At 44.6% G+C, this 21,833-nt stretch overlaps 1 protein-coding gene across 1 annotated transcript; it reads left to right on the forward strand.

Moving 5' to 3' along the window:
* Positions 1-6,746: 6,746 nt before the first annotated feature.
* Positions 6,747-20,348, forward strand: BTBD17 (BTB domain containing 17). Its single transcript, XM_036756803.1, has 3 exons — positions 6,747-6,831; positions 15,159-15,435; positions 19,265-20,348. Exons 1-3 carry the CDS (start codon positions 6,747-6,749, stop codon positions 20,346-20,348), a joined length of 1,446 nt encoding a protein of 481 aa, XP_036612698.1.
* Positions 20,349-21,833: the final 1,485 nt, after the last annotated feature.

Below are 21,833 nucleotides of genomic sequence, written 5' to 3' on the forward strand. Positions count from 1 at the left end.
TAGACCCAGGGCACACACATTTATACACATAGTGTCCTGAGGAAGAATGAGTACAGACTTAAAGTTAAATGATAATCACATACACACACACTCACACATACACACACACATATGCACACACGTATATACATACACACACATATATACACACACATATATATACACACACACATATATATACACACACATATACATGCACACATATATACACACATACACACATATACACACAAATATACATACACACACACACACATATATATACATATACACATATATACACACACATACACACATACATGGCAAGGTAACTAACAACTTTAGAACTGCAAAGGTTAGAAGATCTCTCTCTCCTGTTGACTCTTCATAAAGCTCGACTTTGGGAACCACTTCTCAGTAGGGCAGGATACTGAAATGGGCTCCCAGGCTCTTATCTCCACAGCTCTGCTCTCAACTGCCTGAAGTCAGCTTTCTCTTGAAGCCACAGCTGGGCTCCATTTTTTGCTGCCAGAGGTTCACCTTCTATAAGCCGCTTTCTCCCTCAAGTGACTACCTTTCTGTATTTATATATGTTAGGAGTGTGTGGAGGGCAACTAATGGCGGTGGATAGAGTGCTCGGTCTAGAGTCAGGACGACTCATCTTCCTGAGTTCCAATCTGTCCTCAGATACTTACTAGCCGTGCAACCTAGGGTAAGTCACTTCACCCTATTTGCCTCAGTTTCCTCATTTGTAAAAGTGAGTTGTAGAGGGAAATGGCAAACTGCTCCAGTATCTTTGCCAAGAAAACCCCAAATGGGGTCACCAAGAGTTGGACACAACTGAAATGACTGACACAAAGGGAATGTGTGTCTCTGTTCCCTGCTAGATACACATTTCCTACTGGTTGAGTAGTGCTTCAAAGCTATTGCGGCCAATGCTGGGGGAGGATAGAAAAATCCCCTCTTCCCCAAGAGCAATTCCTTCTGTACGTTCAGGTCCTTCCTCTGTTTCTCACTTGGACTCATCCTAACTGCCAGACTTGCCCAGGGCTTAAAGCCCAGCAAAGTTGTATCTGATTTGAGCTTGTTCAATGAAGTTGCTCCCTTTAATTCCATCATAGAAAAGTGTTCACACTATGTAAAGGGAGTATCACTTGTTAGCACCTCATCAACAGCTTATTACTGCTTATCTCTTTTTTACTTTCTGTGACTAATCTGCTGTGGTTGGTAGGGAAGAAATCCCCTCTCCTTTATACTCTTCCCTCTATTTAAATACATGCTGTCCCTAGAAAATTAGCTGGGATTTGTTTTTGTCAAAGTCCATGGGGCATAGGGGTGGCTAGGTGGTGCAGTGAGTAGAGCACTGGCCCTGGAGTCAGGAGGACCTGAGTTCAAATCCAGCCTCAGACACTTGACACACTTACTAGCTGTGTGACCTCGGGCAAGTCACTTAACCCCAATTGCCCTGCCTTCCCCCCTCAAAAAATCAAATAAATAAATAAAGTCCATGTGGCATAGTTCGGAAGCAATCCAGAAATTAACATCCTTCCTTAAAGATACTGGCCTATCATAGGTGGTGGGTTTAGGAATTATACTTAGTTCCAGATCCATGGTTATACCATTTTAACAAGTGTAAATCATTTTATAGTGTTACATAATCCCAAACATAATAAAGAAAAAATCAGGCTGCCTTTCCTTCAGAGGAAAAGAATATGTGAGACCTTCCCATCAGGAATCAGGGACCTAAGGTCCAGTGGAAGTCATCTGCCTCAGCCTTCAGGTGAGAAACCAAATCTCTTTGTCTTGGTGCTTTTGTGACAACACAGAACCCCTGGGCCCAGGACTATGTAAGCTTCTCCTCCCACTAAAGGGCCCTTCTGCTATAGACCCCCACACAGACTGGGTTTAATCTTGAGGGAAGAGGGTGTGTGTGTGTGTGTGTGTGTGCGCGCGCGCGCGCGCACGTGAGAGCGCGTGTGTACACACCCGTGCAATACATAGGGCATGTGAAAATTCTCCAGTGGACTCCTGGAACATGCAGGACAATCCAAATTACAGTCTAAGCTGTCCCTTCTCTAGGCCAAATAAGCTGACATACAAAGGAAAACAAAACTCAGAAGAACCCCAGAGAGGTGTGGAGCTCCTCCAAAAGGATTCTGCCCTTGGAGTCAATCACTCGGGGTTTCTGGGCTGCCTTCAGGTCACGAGGGTCCCAGAGGAGCCGTCTGGACTCCTGTCACAGTAAATCGAACAATCCCTCCCCGGAGTTGGGTTTCTCCTCCTTTTTTGACTCCTGGACTCACCTGAACTGCTGAATTTAAGTTTATCTAGGGGTTATCTATTTAAGCCACACAAAAGCAGGCCCATTTTTTTTTTGCTTGTCCAACGAGTTAGCTCTTTTTAATTCCATAAGAGAAAGGTATTCACATTTGGTAAAGGGATTACACATTAACACCTGATTATCTTCGGGATCTACTCTGTGACTTCCGTGGCAGTAGCAACTGTGGGGGGTGGGGTGGAGGGAAAGAAGTCACCCTCACTCCCAAAGGGACAGAAAGGATGGTGATTTAGTGTCAAGGCCACGAATACCATGGTGTATGTGGGGCCTCCAATCTTGCCTCTCCAACTGCCCTTCAGATGTCTTGAACTGAATGTCCAGTCGACATCTTAAGCTCCTTATGTCGAAAACCGAACTCGTGAGCTTTCCTCCTAAACCTCTTCCCTCCCCTCCTGTCTTCCTTGTTACTGTAGAGGGCAATGCCATCTTCCCAGTCCTTCAGGGGGTCACCCTAGATTCCTCACTATCTCTCACCCCTCTATATCCAAACTGTTCCAAAGCCTATTGATTTCACCTTTGTAGCATCTTTAGAATACGTCCCCTTCTGTCCGATGACATTCTGACCTTGCCACACCGTGGTAGGCTCTCACTGCCTCATGTCTGCAGTAGCCTGCTGGTGGATCTGCCTGCCCAAAGTCACCCCCTTCTCCAATTCGTCTTCCATTCAGCCACTAAAGTGATTTTCCTAAAATGCAGGTCTGATCATATCACTCCTTTACTTAGTAAACTCCAGTGGCTTCCCATTGCCTCCAGGAGCAAATACAAAATACTCTGTTTGACATTCAAAGTCCTTCATAACCCAGCCCCCTCCTACCTTTGCAGTATTCTTATATCTTACTCCCTAACACTTACTCTCTCTTTTTTTTGGCGGCAAACAGGGTTAAGTGACTTGCCCAGGGTCACACAGCTAGTAAGTATCTGAGGACACATTCAAACTGAGGTCCTCCTGACTCCAGTGCTCTATCCATGGAGCCACCTAGCTGCCCCAAAACATACTCTCATGAAGTGATACTGGCCTTTTGGCTGATTCATGAACAAAACACTCTGTCTCTTGGATCTGGGCCTTTTCTCTACCTGTCCCCCACGTCTGAAACATTCTCCCTCTTCTACTCCAACTACTGACCTCTTTGGCTTCCTTCATTTATTCAGTCATTTTGTTGTATTCAGTCATATCGTTCATTCATTTTGCTTGTTTTGCGTGTCTTCACATTTATAATAGATGTATTGCTTGCCTTCTCAAGGAGGGGCAGGAGGGAGAGAATTTGGAACTCAAAATTTAAAAAAAGAATTTAAAATTTTTTTACATGTAATTGGGAAATATTTAATGAAATAAAAAAAATTTTAAAAAGATACAGAACTGACTTGGACCTCAACAGCTTTGACCAGCCTGCTAGTCAAAGTGAAGTAAGGAGGAGGGTTGTAATGAGAAGAGAACCCCAGGTGGGCCTGGCCTAGGCGTTTGCAAACCAATCCTCTGTCTTCTCACAGTGGGGTAACCCCGGTTGGGATCTAGCTAGAGTTTCTTAATGACTTTAATTTAATTTCTATTGATTTTAATCCATCAAGAACCTGAAGCCTATGGGCATAATTCACAAAAACTGTTTTTTGTACCCAGTCTGTGGTCTCCAAAAATGATTAACCTCTAGTGTTATCTTCCCACCTGCCCAATACACAAGGACCACTAGGTGACGCCATACTGCACAGAGCTCTAGACCTGCAGTCAGAAAGACCCATCTTTCTGGGTTCAAATCTGGCCTCAGAAACTTATTAGCTGTATGACCCTGGGCGAGTCACTTAACCCTGTTTGCCTCAGTTTCCTCATCTGTAAAATGAGCCGGAGAAGGAAATGGCAAACTGCTCCAGTATCTTTTTGCCAAAGAAATGGGGGTCATGAAGAGTCAGATAGGACTCGACAACAACACTCTATATACACGCCAGCTGAGCTCTTACAGTCTTTTCACAGGCTGTGTCCCATGCCTGGAGTGCTCTCCTTCCTCATTTCCACCTCCTTGGCATCTTTCAGGGTTCAGCTCAAATCCCACCTTTTGCAGGAGACTTTTCCTGGTTTCCCTCGCCACTTGTGCCTTCCTTCCGAGATTATTGCATACCAGACTCTTGTGTATATAATCTTCTTTGGCATGTTATCTCCTCTATTAGAAAGAGGGCTCCTTAAGGTTGGGACCATTGTGTGTGCCCCATGCCTAGCGCATGGTAGGTGCCTTTTGACTGACTGTTTAACCAAAATGAAAATGATGTTGACTGTATCTGACAACGTGTACCACATTCTGCACACACCCACATCCTCCCCACCTCATTATAATGACACAGCATTCGGCTTCATTTTAATTTTTTTTTTTCATTTTCATTTTCATTTTTCATTTTTTCATTTTCATTTTCATCGTCGCACCCATTTCGTATACTATGTAAAGTGTGTGTGCATGCCTATAGCATGTGCATGTTTTACCCAGGTGGGGTACGAATGTCCACATGGCTCTGCCTATTTGTGGCTCAAACGGAGGCCTGAATGGATCTCTCCAGAGGGAGCTCTGAGCCCCTGGTTACAACCACTTTCCTGGTTCTGCAGACTTCACTCTGCATTGTGGCATACGGTCTTCCCATGTTTCTCTGACTTTGGTCTCTATTTTTTTTTTTTTTTTTTACCAACCACATTATTAACGGATAATATTGCTATAGGAAACACAGTTGCCTCAGAGCTGGTGGTGAGGGAGCTCGTTTGGTCTCTGAGTCCCTGGGCTGGAGAGAGTCAGGCTCTAGGAAATACAGGATGCCTGCCAGAGTGGAGGCAGGGATCAATCCGGATGAGGGGAACCAGGCGTGAAAGTCATAGGGGCCAGGAAGGGGGTTTCCAATGGCCGGGTGGTTTGATGCCAGCTCTGTCAGAGTAGAAGCCAGATTCAATACCACTCAGTCTAGGCCCCAGGGAAGGGGGCAGGTCTGGCAGAATTCAAGAGCTATCCACTGATCTGATCATTGGGCTGCTGGTTGGGGGAGAGCAAGACTACTGACCCATGCATGCCCTTTTCATGGTCCTTGCCCAAGGAGGAAAGCTGTGCAGGACAGGTGCCTTAGGGTCATCAGGGGGCGCTAATGGAGAGGAACTGTGCCATGTGGGCATCTAGGCATTGGGGCCGGAAAAGATTCCTTGCTGAGCTGAGGTTAGGATGCAGTCCCCAGATCTCAAGGGTCTCAGGCCTCTAGTCCTCCCTCATCCTATCCCAAAACCTTTGCCTTGGAAAGCGACTGGATACACTTTACCCCATTTGTCACCTTGCTCCTTTGCAGAAGTGAGAGGTCCACAAGTATTGAACATTGCACATATTTCAGACTTTTTCTAATTATCGATCATCTAAATTCTCCCAGCAAACAGTGTGAACCTGTCCAGCTATGCTTCAATTTTCCCATCTGAGGAATGGGGCTTTTGGAGCTGCTGGGAAAAGAAATGTGCCGGGTGGCAATTTAGTTTAGAGTAATGAGAAGCCTTATCAGAGTCCTAGCCCAGTGCACTGAGGGAAGAGGAATTCTGGAGGATGTGGTGTAACATGCAAAAAGGTCACCCAGCATCAGAGGGAAAGGTTACCTACATTAACGTCAACCTTCCAGGGTTGCTTTGTATGGATACAGGGTGGTGGGGCTCAGTTCAGGAGTCAAAAGGGAATTCTTTAGGAACTCTTAGCCATGTTTACATATTTCCAAAGAAGAAAGGAACCACTGGATTGTCTGCCCAATGGACTGGCCACAGTGGTATGTGCCCACCCTGCCCTGAAGAGGACTTCCCTGAGAGTCTTTGCCTTCTGAGGGAGACCTGTCCTGGAGAGCCAGGCACTGGAGTTGGAACAGTCCAGGACCCACAAAGCAGGCAAATCCATCCAGTCTCCTTCCTCTTCTCTCTCCTGCCCATCTCTGCAGCCAGCTCCCCATAGCTCTCCCTAGCTTGCCTGCCAAAGAGCTGTCGAGTTTTCTCCGTGCTGGGGCACCAGGCTGGGTCATAGGAGTGGAGGAGGCATCTTTAACTAGGGATTGGCAGAGGCCCCAGAAACTCCCACCTCCTCTGGTTTGCCTGCCCTCCAGGGGGCTTCTACCATTCCTGGGAAGACAGGAAGGGAAAAGCAGATTCTGGGAGCAGGTGGGAAAGACTGGGGATTGCAGAGGGTCCACTGCCCCCCTCAGGGGCCTAGCTGGTGAGGACAATAGTCCCAGCAGCTGTCATGCTCAAGTGGTTGTCTGGGCAACAGCTGAGGCCAGTTTCCACCAATCCATCGCAAAGATATGTTGGGGGAGGGAGGCAGGGGAGGAAGGAGGGGAACTTGCTCCCCCCCAAAGGCCAGTATCCTATATAAGGAGCCAGGGCAGTGGGGAAGGGAGCAGTGGGGGTATAACCTGCTCTTGAATTGGGAGTGAGGAAGCAAAGATGCCTGGGACTCATTCCCCCAAGCTTGGGCCCTGGGGCAACTTCTGGGCCACCATGACCTTGCTGGGCCTAGCTGTGCATGCAGGTAAGGACTGGGGCTGGGATGGAATGAGCAGACAGGAAGTCCTTTCCCTTTTTGGTTTGGAGTGGGGGTTAGGAGGTGGGAGAGATCAGTATCTGGTGATGGAGTCTGAGAAAGATACAGAATCCACCCTGGCATTTCTAAGAGCAACAAGAACTGATGGAAGGGGGCCTGGATGGGGAGGGGTAGCAAGGGGTCCTTTGGTTGCCACTGGGACGTCTGTGTAGGGTCCATGAGAGGACCTAGCTATATTCTCTCTCTTCTCTCTCATCCCACAACTATGCAGGGATAGCTGTTGGAGTGAGGCTGATTCTGAGTGTCCTGGGCAGGGAGGCTCTCACTGATCAACTGCCCCCCTCTTAGACCCATAGAGTATTAAAGTTGGAAGGACTTTAAAGATCTTTTCATTCATCCTTCCCCCCCTCCACATCCTTACCAAGAAAGGAGACAAGGCCTCCCCTCCCCCTCCCTTACTTAGTCGGCTTAGGGACAAAAAAGAAGCCGTTGGCATCGGGACAAGAGAGAACAGACTGAAGCTTTGCTTTCCTTCTGTTCTCCCTGCCCCCCCAAAAAGTCGATTTGGGGCATCCTGGGAGCTCTGTCTGAACTGACTTGTTTTTACTTTCATCCCCTTCCCCTCTTTTTACTTTCTCATTCCCTCCCCCAGTCCTGCCCTTCCTCACCGGACTTGGAGTCATCATCATCCTAAGGGTCGCTACCATTTATACAGCCTTTTAAAAAAGGTTCTCAAAGCACTTTGCGTATGTTCTCTCTTTGGATATTCACAACAGCTCTGGGAGGCACATGTTATCCTTACCCCCATTTTCAGATGAGGAAACGGAGTCCGAGAGAGGCTATTTGCCCAGGGTCTCATAGCTAGTAAGTGTCTGAGAACAGATTGGAAATCAGGTCAATGAAACTTCCATTTATAGGATCATAGATTTAGCGTTGAAAGGCACCTTAGAAGTCATCTAGTCCAGTCCTCACCCCTCCCATCTCATTTTACAGGTGGGAAAACTGAGGCCCATAAAAATGATGTGACTTGCCTAAGGTCACAAAGGGCCTCTGATTCTAGAATCTAACCTTTTCACTGCACCATTCAAGGCCTGGATCAGTCTCTTACAAGTTATGGGACCATGGGTATCATTTAAGTTCTCTATAAAATGGGAGGAGAGCACTAATATTTATCATTATAAACAATAACTTATAGAGGCATGGTATAGTTCAGAGGTATCAAACACCATGGAATGAGAAACAGATTAAAATGTAATTGGGAAATATTTAACAAAATAAATGAAATACAATAGAACATAGATAATGTTAATATTTAGCTAGGTGACACAGTGGATAGCATGCTGGGTCTGGAGTCAGGAAGACTCATCTTCCTGAGTTCAAATCTGGCCTCAGACACTTACTAGTTGTGTAACCCTAGGCAAGTCACTTAACTCTGCCTCAGTTTCCTTATCTGTAAAATGAGCCAGAGAAGGAAATGGCAAACCACTCCAGTGTCTTTGCCCAGAAAACCCTGAAAGGGGGTTATGAAGAGCTGGACATGACTGAAAATGGCTAAATAAAAAAAATAACAAATGTTAATATATGATTTTCTAAGCCATTATGTAGCCCCCAGGGGTCCTTATGTACAATTTAATGATCCTTCTTCCTATTTGTGTTTGATACCTCTGGCATTTCTAGCAGATAGACAGTTGACATTGGAATGAGGAGGACTTGAGTTTAAACACCACCTCTGATGCACACTGGGCTTATAATTCTGGGGAGGTCAATTTAACTTCTCCATATCCTGGGCAAGTCTCTAAGACTAAGAAAGTTGCAGATAAGATGATGACCTGTATTGGCCCGAGTCTCCCATTTAGCAGTTCCCTATGGAAATAAAAGGTTTAGTTTGTATTCTGTAAAATGGGTGGGGAACTGTAGCAACAATCTGGCTAGCAGCTACTGTGAGGTGTAAGACCCAACAAGACCCAGCAACAAGGGCTGCCAGCACAGGTTCTTTGATCTGCTTTACTAAGGAAAGCAATGTTAAGGGGTTAAGGCTGAAGGATTCACACCTAATCAGCTAAAGGGTGTGGGCCTGGGGTTTTGTACCTACTTAGCAAAAGGGTGTGTGCCTGGAGTTTTGCACCTAGTGGGACTCAATCAAAGACACTTAATTAATTTAGCATTCTAAAACAGTAAAAAAGTCCCACCTTAATTACCAATACAGGAACCTGAGGCCTCCAGGCCATGTGTGGTCCTCCAGGTCCTCAAGTGTGGTCCTTTGACTGAATCCAAACTTCACAAGGGGATTTGTTCTGTGAAGTTTAGATTCAGTCAAAGGACTGCACTTGAGGACCTAGAGGGCCACAAGGTTCCCCACCCCTGCTGTAAAATAATAAAAATCACAATAAATTGTGAGCAAAGTGCTTTGTAAATGGTTAAACTTACTGGGCTATTTCAACATTAAGTGACAGTGGAATAATATCCTTTACTCTGGGATGTTATCAGCAATGGACTTTTGGGGATATGTATCACTTACTGCTAAGGTCACCTTCATTTGGCATGTTAAAGCACTTTCCTCTCCTCCCTTCCCCCAATATATTCCTACACTTTAAATGCGAAGAACACATTCCAAGCTCTATTATAACTTGGCTCATTTTTACTTCAGGTTTGGCTATAGAACAAAGACTGGCACTTCCCTGGAACCCTAAGCTATGAAGTGCAAGCAGGGGTGCTGTGAGGCTCAAGTGAGATAACGAATGTAAAGCACTTTACAAACCTTAAAACACGATGTAAATGCAAGTTATGATTAGGCTGCAGTCATCATGTCTCCAGTCTGGTGATGACTTCATTTCTGAGCCTTCTACTGTACTCTCGATGAATTTAAACAATGCTTATAGAGCAATACAAGGGTGTGCTAGAAAATGTTTAAGTACTGGCTCCCAAGGAAAAAAAAAGGCAATACACTTTTAAATTTAATCTACATTACTTACACTTTCTTAAGTTTAGACAATAGGGCAATGCTTTTTGCTGGATCTGGAGTCAGAAAGACCTGAGTTTAAATATGGCCTCAGACACCTACTAGCTGTATGACCCTGGGCAAGTCACTTGTCCCTGTCTACCTCAGTTTACTTATCTGTAAAATGAGCTGTAGAAGGAAATTGTGAATGACTCCACTATCCTTGCCAAGAAAACTCCACGTGTGGTCACGAAGAGTCAGATGTGAGTGAAATGACAAAAAAGCCCAGACAATCAATAAAACAATAAATCAATCTCTAATATGTGAGGAATGCGGATTTCTGAGGTGTACATGCTCACAACTGAAAACTTAACAAAGTTGGTTAGAGCTGCCTCCAGCACACCTCTGAGTGAAAGGCAGCTACGGTGTAGTCAGCCTATAGCTCTGGTGTTGGTCCTAGCAGAATAAAAGCATTCTAAAAATCCTTTCCACTGTGTGGCCAGCTTGATAATGGATCAGGGTTCCTCTTCACAAGATCCAGGGTTGCAAATTTCTGTGCTTTCTCCATCAGAATTTGAGTAAAACTCAACTCTATCAAATTATGGTACAGCTATGGAAAAGGGAATCAAAAACTTTTGGTTAAATAAGTTGGGTCAGCAACACTTTTAACCCAGAGGGTATGGGGTTTGTGTGTGTGTGTGTGTGTGTTTAGGGAAGAGGAGTGACTTGTTATGACCAAAGCCAGCTGCTTTAGTAACCGTAAAGCCTAGACAGGGGGCAGGGTGTAAAGAATTTGAGGAAAAGCAAAGCAAGGTGCACAGGATAGCTATAGAACCATGTGGCCTGAGGCTGCCCTGGCTAGGACAAGGTATGGGAGTACCTAGGCAGCTGGGTGGCAAAATTGGGGTCACAAAGACCTGAGTTTGAATCCTGCTTTGGATATTCCCTCACTGAGTGACCTTGGGTAATTCATTTAACTTCTCTCAGACTCAGTTTCCTCATTTGTGAAATGGAGATAATAATAGAACCTGCCTCTCAGGATTGTTGCTCGGATGCAAGGAGATAACGTGTAAAGAGCTTTGCAAACCTTGAAGTGCTATATCAGTGTTAGCTCTTATTATTAGCTCTATTCAAGAGCTGGGGGAGCTCCTCTGGTAACCCTGGTGCAACTCCAGGTAGAATAGCAGCGGCCACCTGGAGGGCCTGCCCACTATCACCACCACTACTACTACTGCTACCACTACGTACATGATCATAGCTTTAGAGCTGGAAGGACCTCTGGGGTCATCTGGCACAACCCCCATATTTTACAAATGAGGAAACCAAGGCAGGAAAGCCGGAGTGATTTGCTAATGGTCCCGGAGGTTTTGAATGGCATTGAACCCTTTTGTGGTTGCAGATACTTTCACGTCCCGTTTGAGTCTTCCAATAGCCCAGTGAGATGCACAGGTGTTACTGACCAGGGAAGGGCAGCTTAGAGAATTATTGACAGGGTTTTTTTGGAGGAAGGAAGCAAACCTCAGAAGGGTTCAGTGTCTTTTTGGCAAAGTCATACCGCAGTTCCTTGGGGTAGACCTGGACTTTGAACCCAGGGCTTCTGCCTAATATGCTGGGTGGTGCCGTGGCTAGAGTGTTGGGCCTGAAGGCAGGAAGATCTGAGTTCAAATCCAGCCTGAGACCCTCACTAGCTGTGTGACCCTGGACAAGTCACTTAATTTCTGTCTATTTTTTTCAGTTGTAAAATAGGAACAATTAATAAAATAATAATAAACATCTGCCTCCCAGGGTTGTTGTAAGGCTCAGATGAGATACTTGTAAAGCCCTTAGGACAGCTACTAGCATACAGTAGGAGCTTAATAAATGCTTATTCACTTTCCCTCCCACTACCACCTCCCCCTCTTCTTATTAAACTACTCCTGTGACACCATGCCAACATCCTGGTGTTGATTCTTATATCTTCTTTTCTGTGTGACTTTGGATAAGTCACTTAATCTCTATGTAGCTCCCTGAGGTTCATCGATAATAATAATGATAATAGCTAACATTTATATAGTGCTTACTTTACTGGAGATACAAAGGCAAAAACAGTCCCTGCCTTCCAGGAGTACACATTCTTTTCTTTTTTTAAAAACTTTTTTTATCATAAATTTATTCAGCCTTTCAAATGTTCTACATTTATTTAGATTGCTTCTAGTTTTTTTTATTCTTTAAAAGTTTTTTTCCTCAATTACACATCAAGACAATTTTTAGCATTCATTTTTACAAGATTTTGAGTTACCAAATTTTTCTCTCTCCCTTCCTCCCCTCCCTTCTTCCTAAAATGGTAGGCAATTTGATATAGGTTATGAATATGCTATCGTGTAAAATATATTTCCATATTAGTCACAGTTGTGAAAGAAGAAACAGACCAAAAGGTAAAGAAAATCATGAAAAAGAATAAAGTAAGTGAAAAAGTATGCTTTGATCTACATCCAGAGTCCATCATTCCATCCACATCTGGATGTGGATAGCATTTTCCATTATGGGTCCTTTGTACTTGTCTTGTATCATTGTGTTTCTGAAAAAAGCTGAGTCATTCATAGTTGATCATCATACAATGTTGCTGATATAGTGTACAATGTTTTCCTGGTTCTGCTCATTTCACTTTGCATCAGTTCATATAAGTCTTTCCAGGTTTTTTTTGACATCTGCTTCTTCATCATTTCTTATAGCACACTAGTATACCATTACATTCATATGCCACAGCTTGTTCAGTCATTCCCCAATTGGTGGGCATCCCCTCAATTTCCAATATTTCTTCACCGTGAAAAGGGTTGCTATAAATATTTTTGCACATGTACGTTCTTTTCCCTTAGAGGGCATAGTCCAATGGGAGACAAAGTAACTCCCCCTCCCCTCGGATATATACGGAGTTTTTGCTTTTGTTTAGTTGTTTAGTCACGTTCGACTCTTCATGACCTAATGGACCATACTGTCCATGAGGTTTTCTTGTTAAAGATATTGGAGTGGTTTGCCCTTTCCTTCTCCGGTAGATTAAGGTAACCAGAGGTTAAGTGACTTGTCCAGGGTCACACAGCTAGTGAGTGTCTGAGACTGAACTTGAACTCAGGTCTTCCTGACTCCAGGCCCAGTGCTCTGTCCACTGGGCCATTGAGCTGCTGTATATATGGTGTAGATGGAAGGGAATCTGAGAGGCAGAGGCACTAACCGTGGAGGGGATGAAATAAGGCCCAAAAGATGGGACTTCTGCAGAATCTTGAAGAAAGCCAAGGAAACTGAGAAGTAGAGGTGAGGGGGCAGAGCATCCCTGGTATGGGAAACAAGCCATTACAAGGACATGGACACAAGAAGATGGAGCATTGTGTGTGAGAAGTTCCAAGTGGCCAATGAAGCTGTTTAATCATAGAAGGAATGAGATTTTTACTCATATAGGGAGTTCTCGCATTGGGAGCTTCCCACGCAGATTCTTCTCATATTCCCATACACACTTACAGGGATCTGTAGCTGCCAACCTCACCCTACTCAGTCCTCCATTGAACCGCCATAGTGAGTTTCTTAAAGTGTAGGGCTGAGGAGAATTTGAAGCTCAAAATTTATAAAGCAAAGAATGTTAAAAAATAAATAAATAATGAATTTTAAAAAAATAAAGTGCAGTTCTGGTGAGAATTTGGAACTCAAAATTTTTGTGAAAGAACATTAAAAATAAATAAATAATAAAATTTTAAGGATAAAGTGTAGGTCTGAAGGAAATTTGAAACTCAAATTTTAAAAAGAAAAGAATGTCAAAAATAAGTAATGATTTTTAAAAAATAAAGTTTAGGTCTGATGAGAATTTGAAACTCTAAATTTTAAAAAAAGAATGTTAAAAATAAATAAATGATAAGTTTTTAAAAATAAAAAAATAAAGTGTAGATCTGGTGAGAATTTGGAATTCAAAATTTTTAAAAAGAATGTTAAAAATTAATAAAATTTAAAAATAAAGTGTAGGTCTGATGAGAATTTGGGACTCAAAATTTAAAAAGAAAATGTCAAAAATAAATAACAATTTTTTAAAAAAAATTACAAAAAATTTTTAAAAATGTAGGTCTGATCATGTCACATGTGTAAGGGGGAGCCCTTAACTCAATAAACTTCAGTGGCTCCCTATTTTCTTCAAGATCAACTACAAAGTCCTCTGCTGGTTACTAAAAACTCTTTATAAGCTGGCTCATCTCTACCTTTGCAGTCTTCTTAGGTTTGACTCCCTTCCACTAAGTCCATGATTAAGCTCCACTGGCCCCTTTGTTATTCCTTGTACATGAGAGTTCATTTCCTGATTCTGCACCTTTGTCATGGCTCTCTCTTGTAGCTGGAATGCTCTACTTGCTTATACCTGCCTCTTAATTTCTTTTAATTTCAAGTCTCAGCTTATTTTTCTTTTCCTTTTTTCATTTTTCCAATGGTTGGGGGTGGTGGTTAAAATGTGGGAGGGGACAAGGGGTAGTTAGCAAAAAAAAAAAAAAAGAAAATGAAGAAAAAAGAACATCATTAAGGCATCTTTAAAAAATACATAGAAGCAAACAGAAGGAAGGTCAGAAGGAAAGACAGACAACAGGACAAGCAGAAACACAGACAAGCTACAAGTTGAATTTAGTCTGCTTAAAAGGTAAAGCAAGCTGTGCATAGAAGAGATTTGTAGTTTCCTTTTCTCTTCTACCACATATATGGAAAGGCTTGTTGGATTTGCATTTATTTTTTGTTTTTTAATTTTCAAATATTTTTTCTAATTATATGTGAAAACAATTTTTAACATTTGTTTTAAAATTTTTTTTAATGTTTTTAAATTTAAAAATTTTGAGTTCCAAATTATGTCCCTTCCTCCCCTCCCCTCTCCTTGAGAAGGCAAAGCAGTTTGATATAGATTATACACAGGTAGCCTCACAAAACATATTTCCGTATTAGAGATTTGGTATTTGTTAAGTTCAGAATAAAAATAAATAAATAAAATATTTTATATACTTTAAAAAATAAATAAAATAATAAATTTCTCAAATGCCACCTTCTGTAGGAGGCCTTTCCTTAGCTGCTAGAGCCTCCCCTCTGAGATTACCTCCCATCACCTCCGTATCTATCTTGTTATTTAAGCATTGTCTTCTCCATTAGAATGTGCTCCTTGAGGGCAGAGACTTTTTTTTTTGTATCAGCAGCCCTTTGCATGGTGCCTGGCACACGGTAAGCACTTAATAAATGCTCATTGATGTAAAAAATGCTTTTTTTTGACTGCATGGGGCAGCAGCTGCCACAGGAGGGTGGCCACCACCCTCCTCATGTGGACCTTGCAAGACCTCATCTTGCCTCAGTGTTTCTCTTCAGTCTGTCTGTGTTCCTCCCTCCCCAGCCCAGAAAGCACACGTCGCTGGTGAAGCAGCAGATGCCTCTATTAACCACTCTTTGACAATGCTCCAGCGCTTGCGGGAGTTACAACAGCTGGGCAATGAGAGTGACACAGTGTTGCGGGTGCAAGCTGAAGGTACAGATGAAGTCCACATCTTCCACACTCACCGGCTGCTCCTGGGCCTGCAGAGTGAGGTCTTCCAGGGACTGCTGTACAACCAAAGTGAAGTGACGTTGCAGGAGCCCAGGGACTGTGCTGCTGTCTTTGACAAATTTATCAGGTAGAGTCAAGTTCATCAGGGTCCTTTAGTTGGGGTCTTTGGGGAGTCAAGTTCATCAGGGTCATTCAGTTTGGGTTTTTGAGGCATCAAGTTCATTAGTCATCTGTTGGGGTCTTGGGAAAGTCAAGTTCACCAGGGTCCTTTAGTTGGGGTCTTTGGGGAGTCAAGTTCATCAGGGTCCTTTATTGGGGTTTTTGGGGAGTCAAGTTCATCAGTGTCCTTCAGTTGGGGTTTTTGGGGAGTCAAGTTCATCAGGGTCCTTTATTGGGGTTTTTGGGGAGTCAAGTTCATCAGGGTCGTTCAGTTGGGGTCTTTGAGGCATCAAATTCATTAGTCTTCTGTTGGGGTTGTGGGAAAGTCAAGTTCATCAGGGTCTTTTATTGGGGTTTTTGGGGAGTCAAGTTCATCAGTGTCCTTCAGTTGGGGTTTTTGGGGGGTCAAGTTCATCAGGATCCTTCAGTTGGGGTTTTTGAGGCATCAAGTTCATTAGTCTTCTGTTGGGGTCTTGGGAAAGTCAAGTTCATCAGGGTCCTTCCTTCAGTTGGGGTCTTTGGGGTCAGATACAGGCTGAGGGTACAGGAGTGAAGTTTTTCCATAAGGGATATCTTTTTCCCTTTCTAAAGCCACCTAGATCTTCTCTCTGGTGATTCATAGATCACTGCCAGAAGTGATCATGGCCCAAATGGTGGGCAAAATGGCATCTCTTCAGCCTAGACAGATGTGGACCATTCCTAATTGCAAATATGGCTGTCTCCTTTCATTATATAGTTTATTGCTAAGTGACTGCAAGGATCAAAGGTATTCCTATCTAGAGCTATAATTAGCATGGGGATATTAGAGCTTTGCTCCAGGACCTTGACTCTGGGGGGTGCTTCCTGTGGGGGTCTGCATCCCACAATGTCCCAGTGACATGATGGGCTCATTTTCCTCCCCAGTCCCCATGTGGTACAGGCCTAACTCTCTGGGTCATACCACTTTACTAGTGTGACTACACACCTGTGGTTTAGTGACAGTCCTTTCAACCCCCAATGAATTTGCACAAAAATTCCTAGTGAGTGTTGTATTCCCACTGCCTAACAATGCAAATCTACTTTTTCTTTTTGGGCCTTTCATGGATTGGAGACCATTTGCTCTCTGTCCATAAGGTAGACAATCCAAGTTTCTCCTCTACCTTCCCATCTCTGGATAGACTGAGCTGCATTTCATATCCCATTGTGGAGTTGGCAGGAAAAATCTGTTGAAAGAGACAACAAGAGAGACAGAGGCAACAAAAGACAGAGAGGTGGTGATCTTGAACACCTTGTAAGAGAGAGAGAGAGAGAAAGGGAAACAGAAAGAGTTAGAGAAAGGAAGGGGGAGTGAGGGAGAGATAGAGAAAGAGCAGAGACAGAGAGAGAGACAGAGACAGAGACAGAGTGAGACAGAGACAGAGAAAGGAAGAGGGAGTGAGGGAGAGACAGAGAAAGAGGAGAGGGAGAGAGACAGAGAGAGAGACAGAGAGACAGAGACAGAGACAGAGAGACAGAGACAGAGTGAGACAGAGACAGAGAGAGGAGAGACAGAGAGAGTTAGAGAAAGGATGAGGGAGTGAGGGAGAGACAGAGAAAGAGGAGAGGGAGAGAGACACATACAGACAGAGACAGAGAGAGAGACAGAGATAGAGACAGAAAGACAGACAGAAAGAAGGAGAAACAGAGACAGTTAGAGAAAGGGAGATGGCGTGAGGGAGAGACGGAGAAAGAGGAGAGGGAGAGAGACAGACAGAGAGAGAGGGAGAGACAGAGAGAGTTAGAGAAGGGGAGAGGGAGTGAGGGAGAGACAGAGAAAGAGGGGGAGACAGAGAGAGAGAGAGAGAGAGAGAGAGAGAGAGAGAGAGAGAGAGAGAGAAGAGAACCTGTTTATATAAAAAAACACAGAAAATCTGGAAAACCAACTTATGCATCTAGTGATTTGGCCATTTGGCTGATTTAAATCATAGTATGCTAATGTAATGCTATTGTTTCCTAAAAGTAACAGATATGAAGACTACAAGGACATATAGAAAGATTCACAGAACGTGATGCAAACACAGGTCAGCAGAGTAAGAATGATATACACATTGACAACAACCCCCCCACCAAAGCAAATACAAAAGAAATAAAGTGATAAAAGTAATGATAATAAAAAACACTAAAAGTAATAAAAAAGTAATAAAGGCCATAAAAGTTTATACATACACAGGTATGATTTGGAAAGGAGATGTGGGACAGATGAATTGGTATCCTTATTGTGTGAAAAAAAGTTGACTATTTTTTCCAATCAAAATATAAATATTTCTACTTTAAACATTTCCGTTAAAGATGAATTCCTTCTTTTGTTGAATTATTCATTTGTATTTCTTGAGCGTTTGTACTGTTAATAGTAAGCACATAATCACCCATTAACTAAAGATATAGCGATAATTGGCAGATATAGGTAGCTGGGTAGAGACAGATAGATGAATATAGATGGAAGAAAATATGCATTTATTGAGCACCTACTGTGTGCCAGGCGCTGTGCTAAGTGCTTTGCAAATACTATCCCATTTTTCCTCACAACAGCCCTGCGAAGAAGGTGCCATTATTACCTTCATTTTACAGTTGAGAAAACTGAGGCAGACAGAGATTAATCAACTTTTCCAGGGTCACACAGCTAGTAAGTATCCAAAGTCACATTTGAACTCCGGTCTTCCTGACTCCAGGCCCAGCACGCTATCCACTGCACCACCTAGCTGCTGAAATAGAGATACAGATAGATGTAGGCAGACAGAGGGATGAATAGAAATAGATTGATGGATAAACATCTAGATAAGGTAGATATAGAGACAGATTGATATAAATAGATAGATGACAGGTAGATAGAGAGGGAGAGGGAGAGAGAGACACAGACACAGAGAGACAGAGAGAGATGAGAGAGAAGAGAGAGAGAAAAGAAAGACAGAGACAGAGAGAAGAGAGATAAAGAGAGACAGACAGAGGCAGAGAGAGAGAGAGAGAGAGACAGCTAGAGAGAGAAGAGACAGAGAAGAGAGAAAAGAGAGACATAGAGACAGAGAGACAGAAGAGAGAGAGAGAGAGAGAGTGTGTGTCAGTCCTTGGAAGACAATGAAAACAGAGAGGAAGACAGTAAGGGAGACGACAGGCAGGAACAAAGATTAATGAAGCAACAAGAGACAAGCGGAGGAGGAAGACAAGGAGAACACTGAGGGAACAAGATAGTGATATGAGATAGACAAAAGTTCTTGACCCGTAGAATGTGGAGCTAGAAGGAATATTAGAGATCCTTTAGTCCAACCCCCTCATTTTACAGAGGGAAAAAAATGGTCATCCAGAGAAAGGCTGACAGAGATGGGACCATGAGAAAGATGGAACTAGCTCATGGGACCGTGAAAGAAACACTAAGGGAGATTGGTGAGGGGGTTGAGAGACATGGTGGTGGTCGGGAGACACATTAATCAGAGGAAGAAGTGATGTAGCAGACTGAAGAGGAAAGTGCTAGATTTGGAGAAGACCTGGGTTCAAATCTGACCTTTGACAAGTTCCTTAATCTCTCTCTGACCCTTGACATAAAATGAGGGGGTGGACTAGATAATCTCTAAGGCCCTGGCTCTAAGTCAATAATTCTAATGAAGGGAGATGGTCTAATGTGAACTGAATGGAAATCCCTAGAGAGTTCTCCACCAACCTTGGCCTGGATTTTCTCCTCAGGCCCTCCCTTTCCTGGGGCATAGAAAAGCAGACAGAGGACCTGGCTGGGTGAGGGTGGGCTTCATAGCTTGACCCCCACCATCTCTTTTTTCCTCCCCTTCTAGGTATCTGTACTGTGGGGAGCTATCCCTCCTGATGTCTCAGGCCATCCCCCTGCACACATTGGCCAGCAAATATGGTGTGACTTCTCTACAGCAGGGCATAGCTGAGTACATGAAGTCACACCTTGCGGGAGAGATGGGGGGTCCTGGCCCAGCTGTGGGTTGGTACCACTATGCAGCACGAACAGGCAATGAAGACCTCAGGGAGAGTTGCCTCCAGTTCCTAGCTTGGAACCTGTCGGCTGTGGTGGGGAGCTCTGAGTGGGGGGAAGTGACCCCAGAGCTCTTGGCCCAACTGCTAGACCGCTCTGACCTGGTGCTCCAGGATGAATTGGAGCTCTTCCAGGCCCTGGAAGTCTGGCTGGGCCGGGCCCGCCCTCCCACACCTGTGGCCGAGCAGGCACTTAGGGCCATTCGCTACCCCATGATCCCGCCTGCCCAGCTGTTCCAGCTGCAGGCCCAGTCACCAGCCCTGGCTCGCCATGGAGAGGCTGTGGGGGATCTCCTCCTACAGGCCTACCAGTTCCATTCAGCCTCTCCCCTCCACTATGCCAAATTCTTTGATGTCAATGGCAGTGCTTTCTTGCCTCGCAACTACCTCTCTCCAGCTTGGGGGGCCCTGTGGGTCATCAGCAACCCTGCCCGAGATGACCGGAGCACAAGCTTCCAGACACAGCTGGGCCCCAGCGGGCACGATGCAGGCAGGCGGGTGACGTGGAACGTCCTCTTCTCCCCACGCTGGCTGCCCATCAGTCTGCGGCCTGTCTATGCCGATACCGCTGGGGCTGCCCTGCCGGCTGCACGCCCCGAGGATGGGCGGCCCCGACTGGTTGTGACTCCAGCCAGCATCAGTGGGGATGCCGCCGGCGTGAGCTTCCAGAAGACAGTATTGGTCGGAGCTCGACAGCAGGGGCGGCTCCTGATACGCCATGCTTACAGCTTCCACCAGAGCAGTGATGAGTCTGGGGACTTCTTGGCCCACACCGATCTGCAACGGCGCAACTCTGAGTACTTGGTGGAGAACGCCCTTCACCTGCATCTCATTATCAAGCCCATCTACCACAGCCTCATTCGGACCCACAAATAGCAGAAGGAGGGAGAGAGGGAATGAGGGAAGGAAAACGGGACGGCTTCCACGGACCCCCCTAAGATGACATAATCGTGAACGGCAGTGGCCATAAGCATCTGAACTTCCTGGAATGGTGGCCAGACAAGGCCAAAGGCCTTCGATTGGGGCATTAAAGGCATCCTCGAGACAGCTGGGTCTATTCTTTTGGTCTTGGTGTAGAAAGGGTTCTGCCTTACTGTCCAGTGTGCTCCATGGGGCTGCTAAGTGTGTGGATGGGGACAGAGGAAGGTCATAAAAATAGTAACAGTAACCCACACCCACTCCTTGGTTCCTGGAGTCAGGAAGACTTGAGTCCAAATGTGGCCTCATTAGTTGTGTGACCTTGGGTGAGTCATTTAACCCCTATTTATCTTAATTTCCTCATATATTAAAACGGGGATAATAACAGCGCCTATCTTAGGATCGGATGAGATGATTGTAAAATGCTGAGCACAGTGTGTGGCCCATAGTGAGCACATGTAAATGTTAGCTGCAGTTATTATTATGATATGATACTTTAAGATTTGCAGAACGCTTCACTAAATATATAATCTTATTTGATTCTCACAACAACTCTCGAAGATAAATATGACGTGTATTATTATGCCCGTTTTATACACGAGGAAACTAAATTTCAGAGAGATTAAGTGACTTTCCATGGTCACAGAGCGAGTAAATGTGGGAGGCCAGATTTGAACCCGGGTCTATCTAGACTCCTGGTCTAGCCCTCTATTCACCATGCCCATGCTGCCTCTCCAGGCAAGGTTAGGACGGTGGGGTGTGGGTGGGAATAGCGTCCCAGGTTCCAGTCCTGATATGTGTGGCATCCCCAACCCCCACCTAGGTTCAGGGGCTCCAGTGGGCTGAGCTGCTCTTCTTAATTGTCCACCAAGGTCTCTATCACTGCTACACAAAGAAGTTTGGCGGAGATGAGCATGGAGCCTTGAGACTCATCTCAAAGTTTTATCAGCCCACAGTCTTCTATGCCCTGGCAAAACAATGGCTCCTACACATTTTTTTTTTTTCTGGTGGAGGGGAGGCAATCAGGCTAAGTGACTTGCCCAGGGTCACACAGTAAGTGTCTGAGGCTGGATTTGAACTCAGGTCCTCCAGACTTCAGGGTGAGTGCTTTATCCATTGTACCATATAGCTACCCCAGATCCTACACTTTTGGTCTCGAACATGAACATCCAACTCCAAGTAGGATTTTTATTGTTAAAAAGCAGGGGGAAAAGCCACTGTGATGTGATAAAACTAAACCATCACCCTCAGCCCCCACCTCCAATACACAGCCTGGACTCTAGTTTCAGTACCAGGCTGTCTCCTATGTTGCCCTTTCCCCAAATCTGACCGCTCCAACACCCCTGTGCTATATTTGGCCCCAGGACCCCATTGTCTTCCCCACCTTACTACAGGAGCTCAGCTGGATAGGCTCTGCTGACCTCATTGAAGCCTGATGGTGGG

Source organism: Trichosurus vulpecula, chromosome 4 (genome assembly GCF_011100635.1).
Source record: "Trichosurus vulpecula isolate mTriVul1 chromosome 4, mTriVul1.pri, whole genome shotgun sequence".
NCBI classification, from domain to species: Eukaryota; Metazoa; Chordata; class Mammalia; order Diprotodontia; family Phalangeridae; genus Trichosurus; species Trichosurus vulpecula.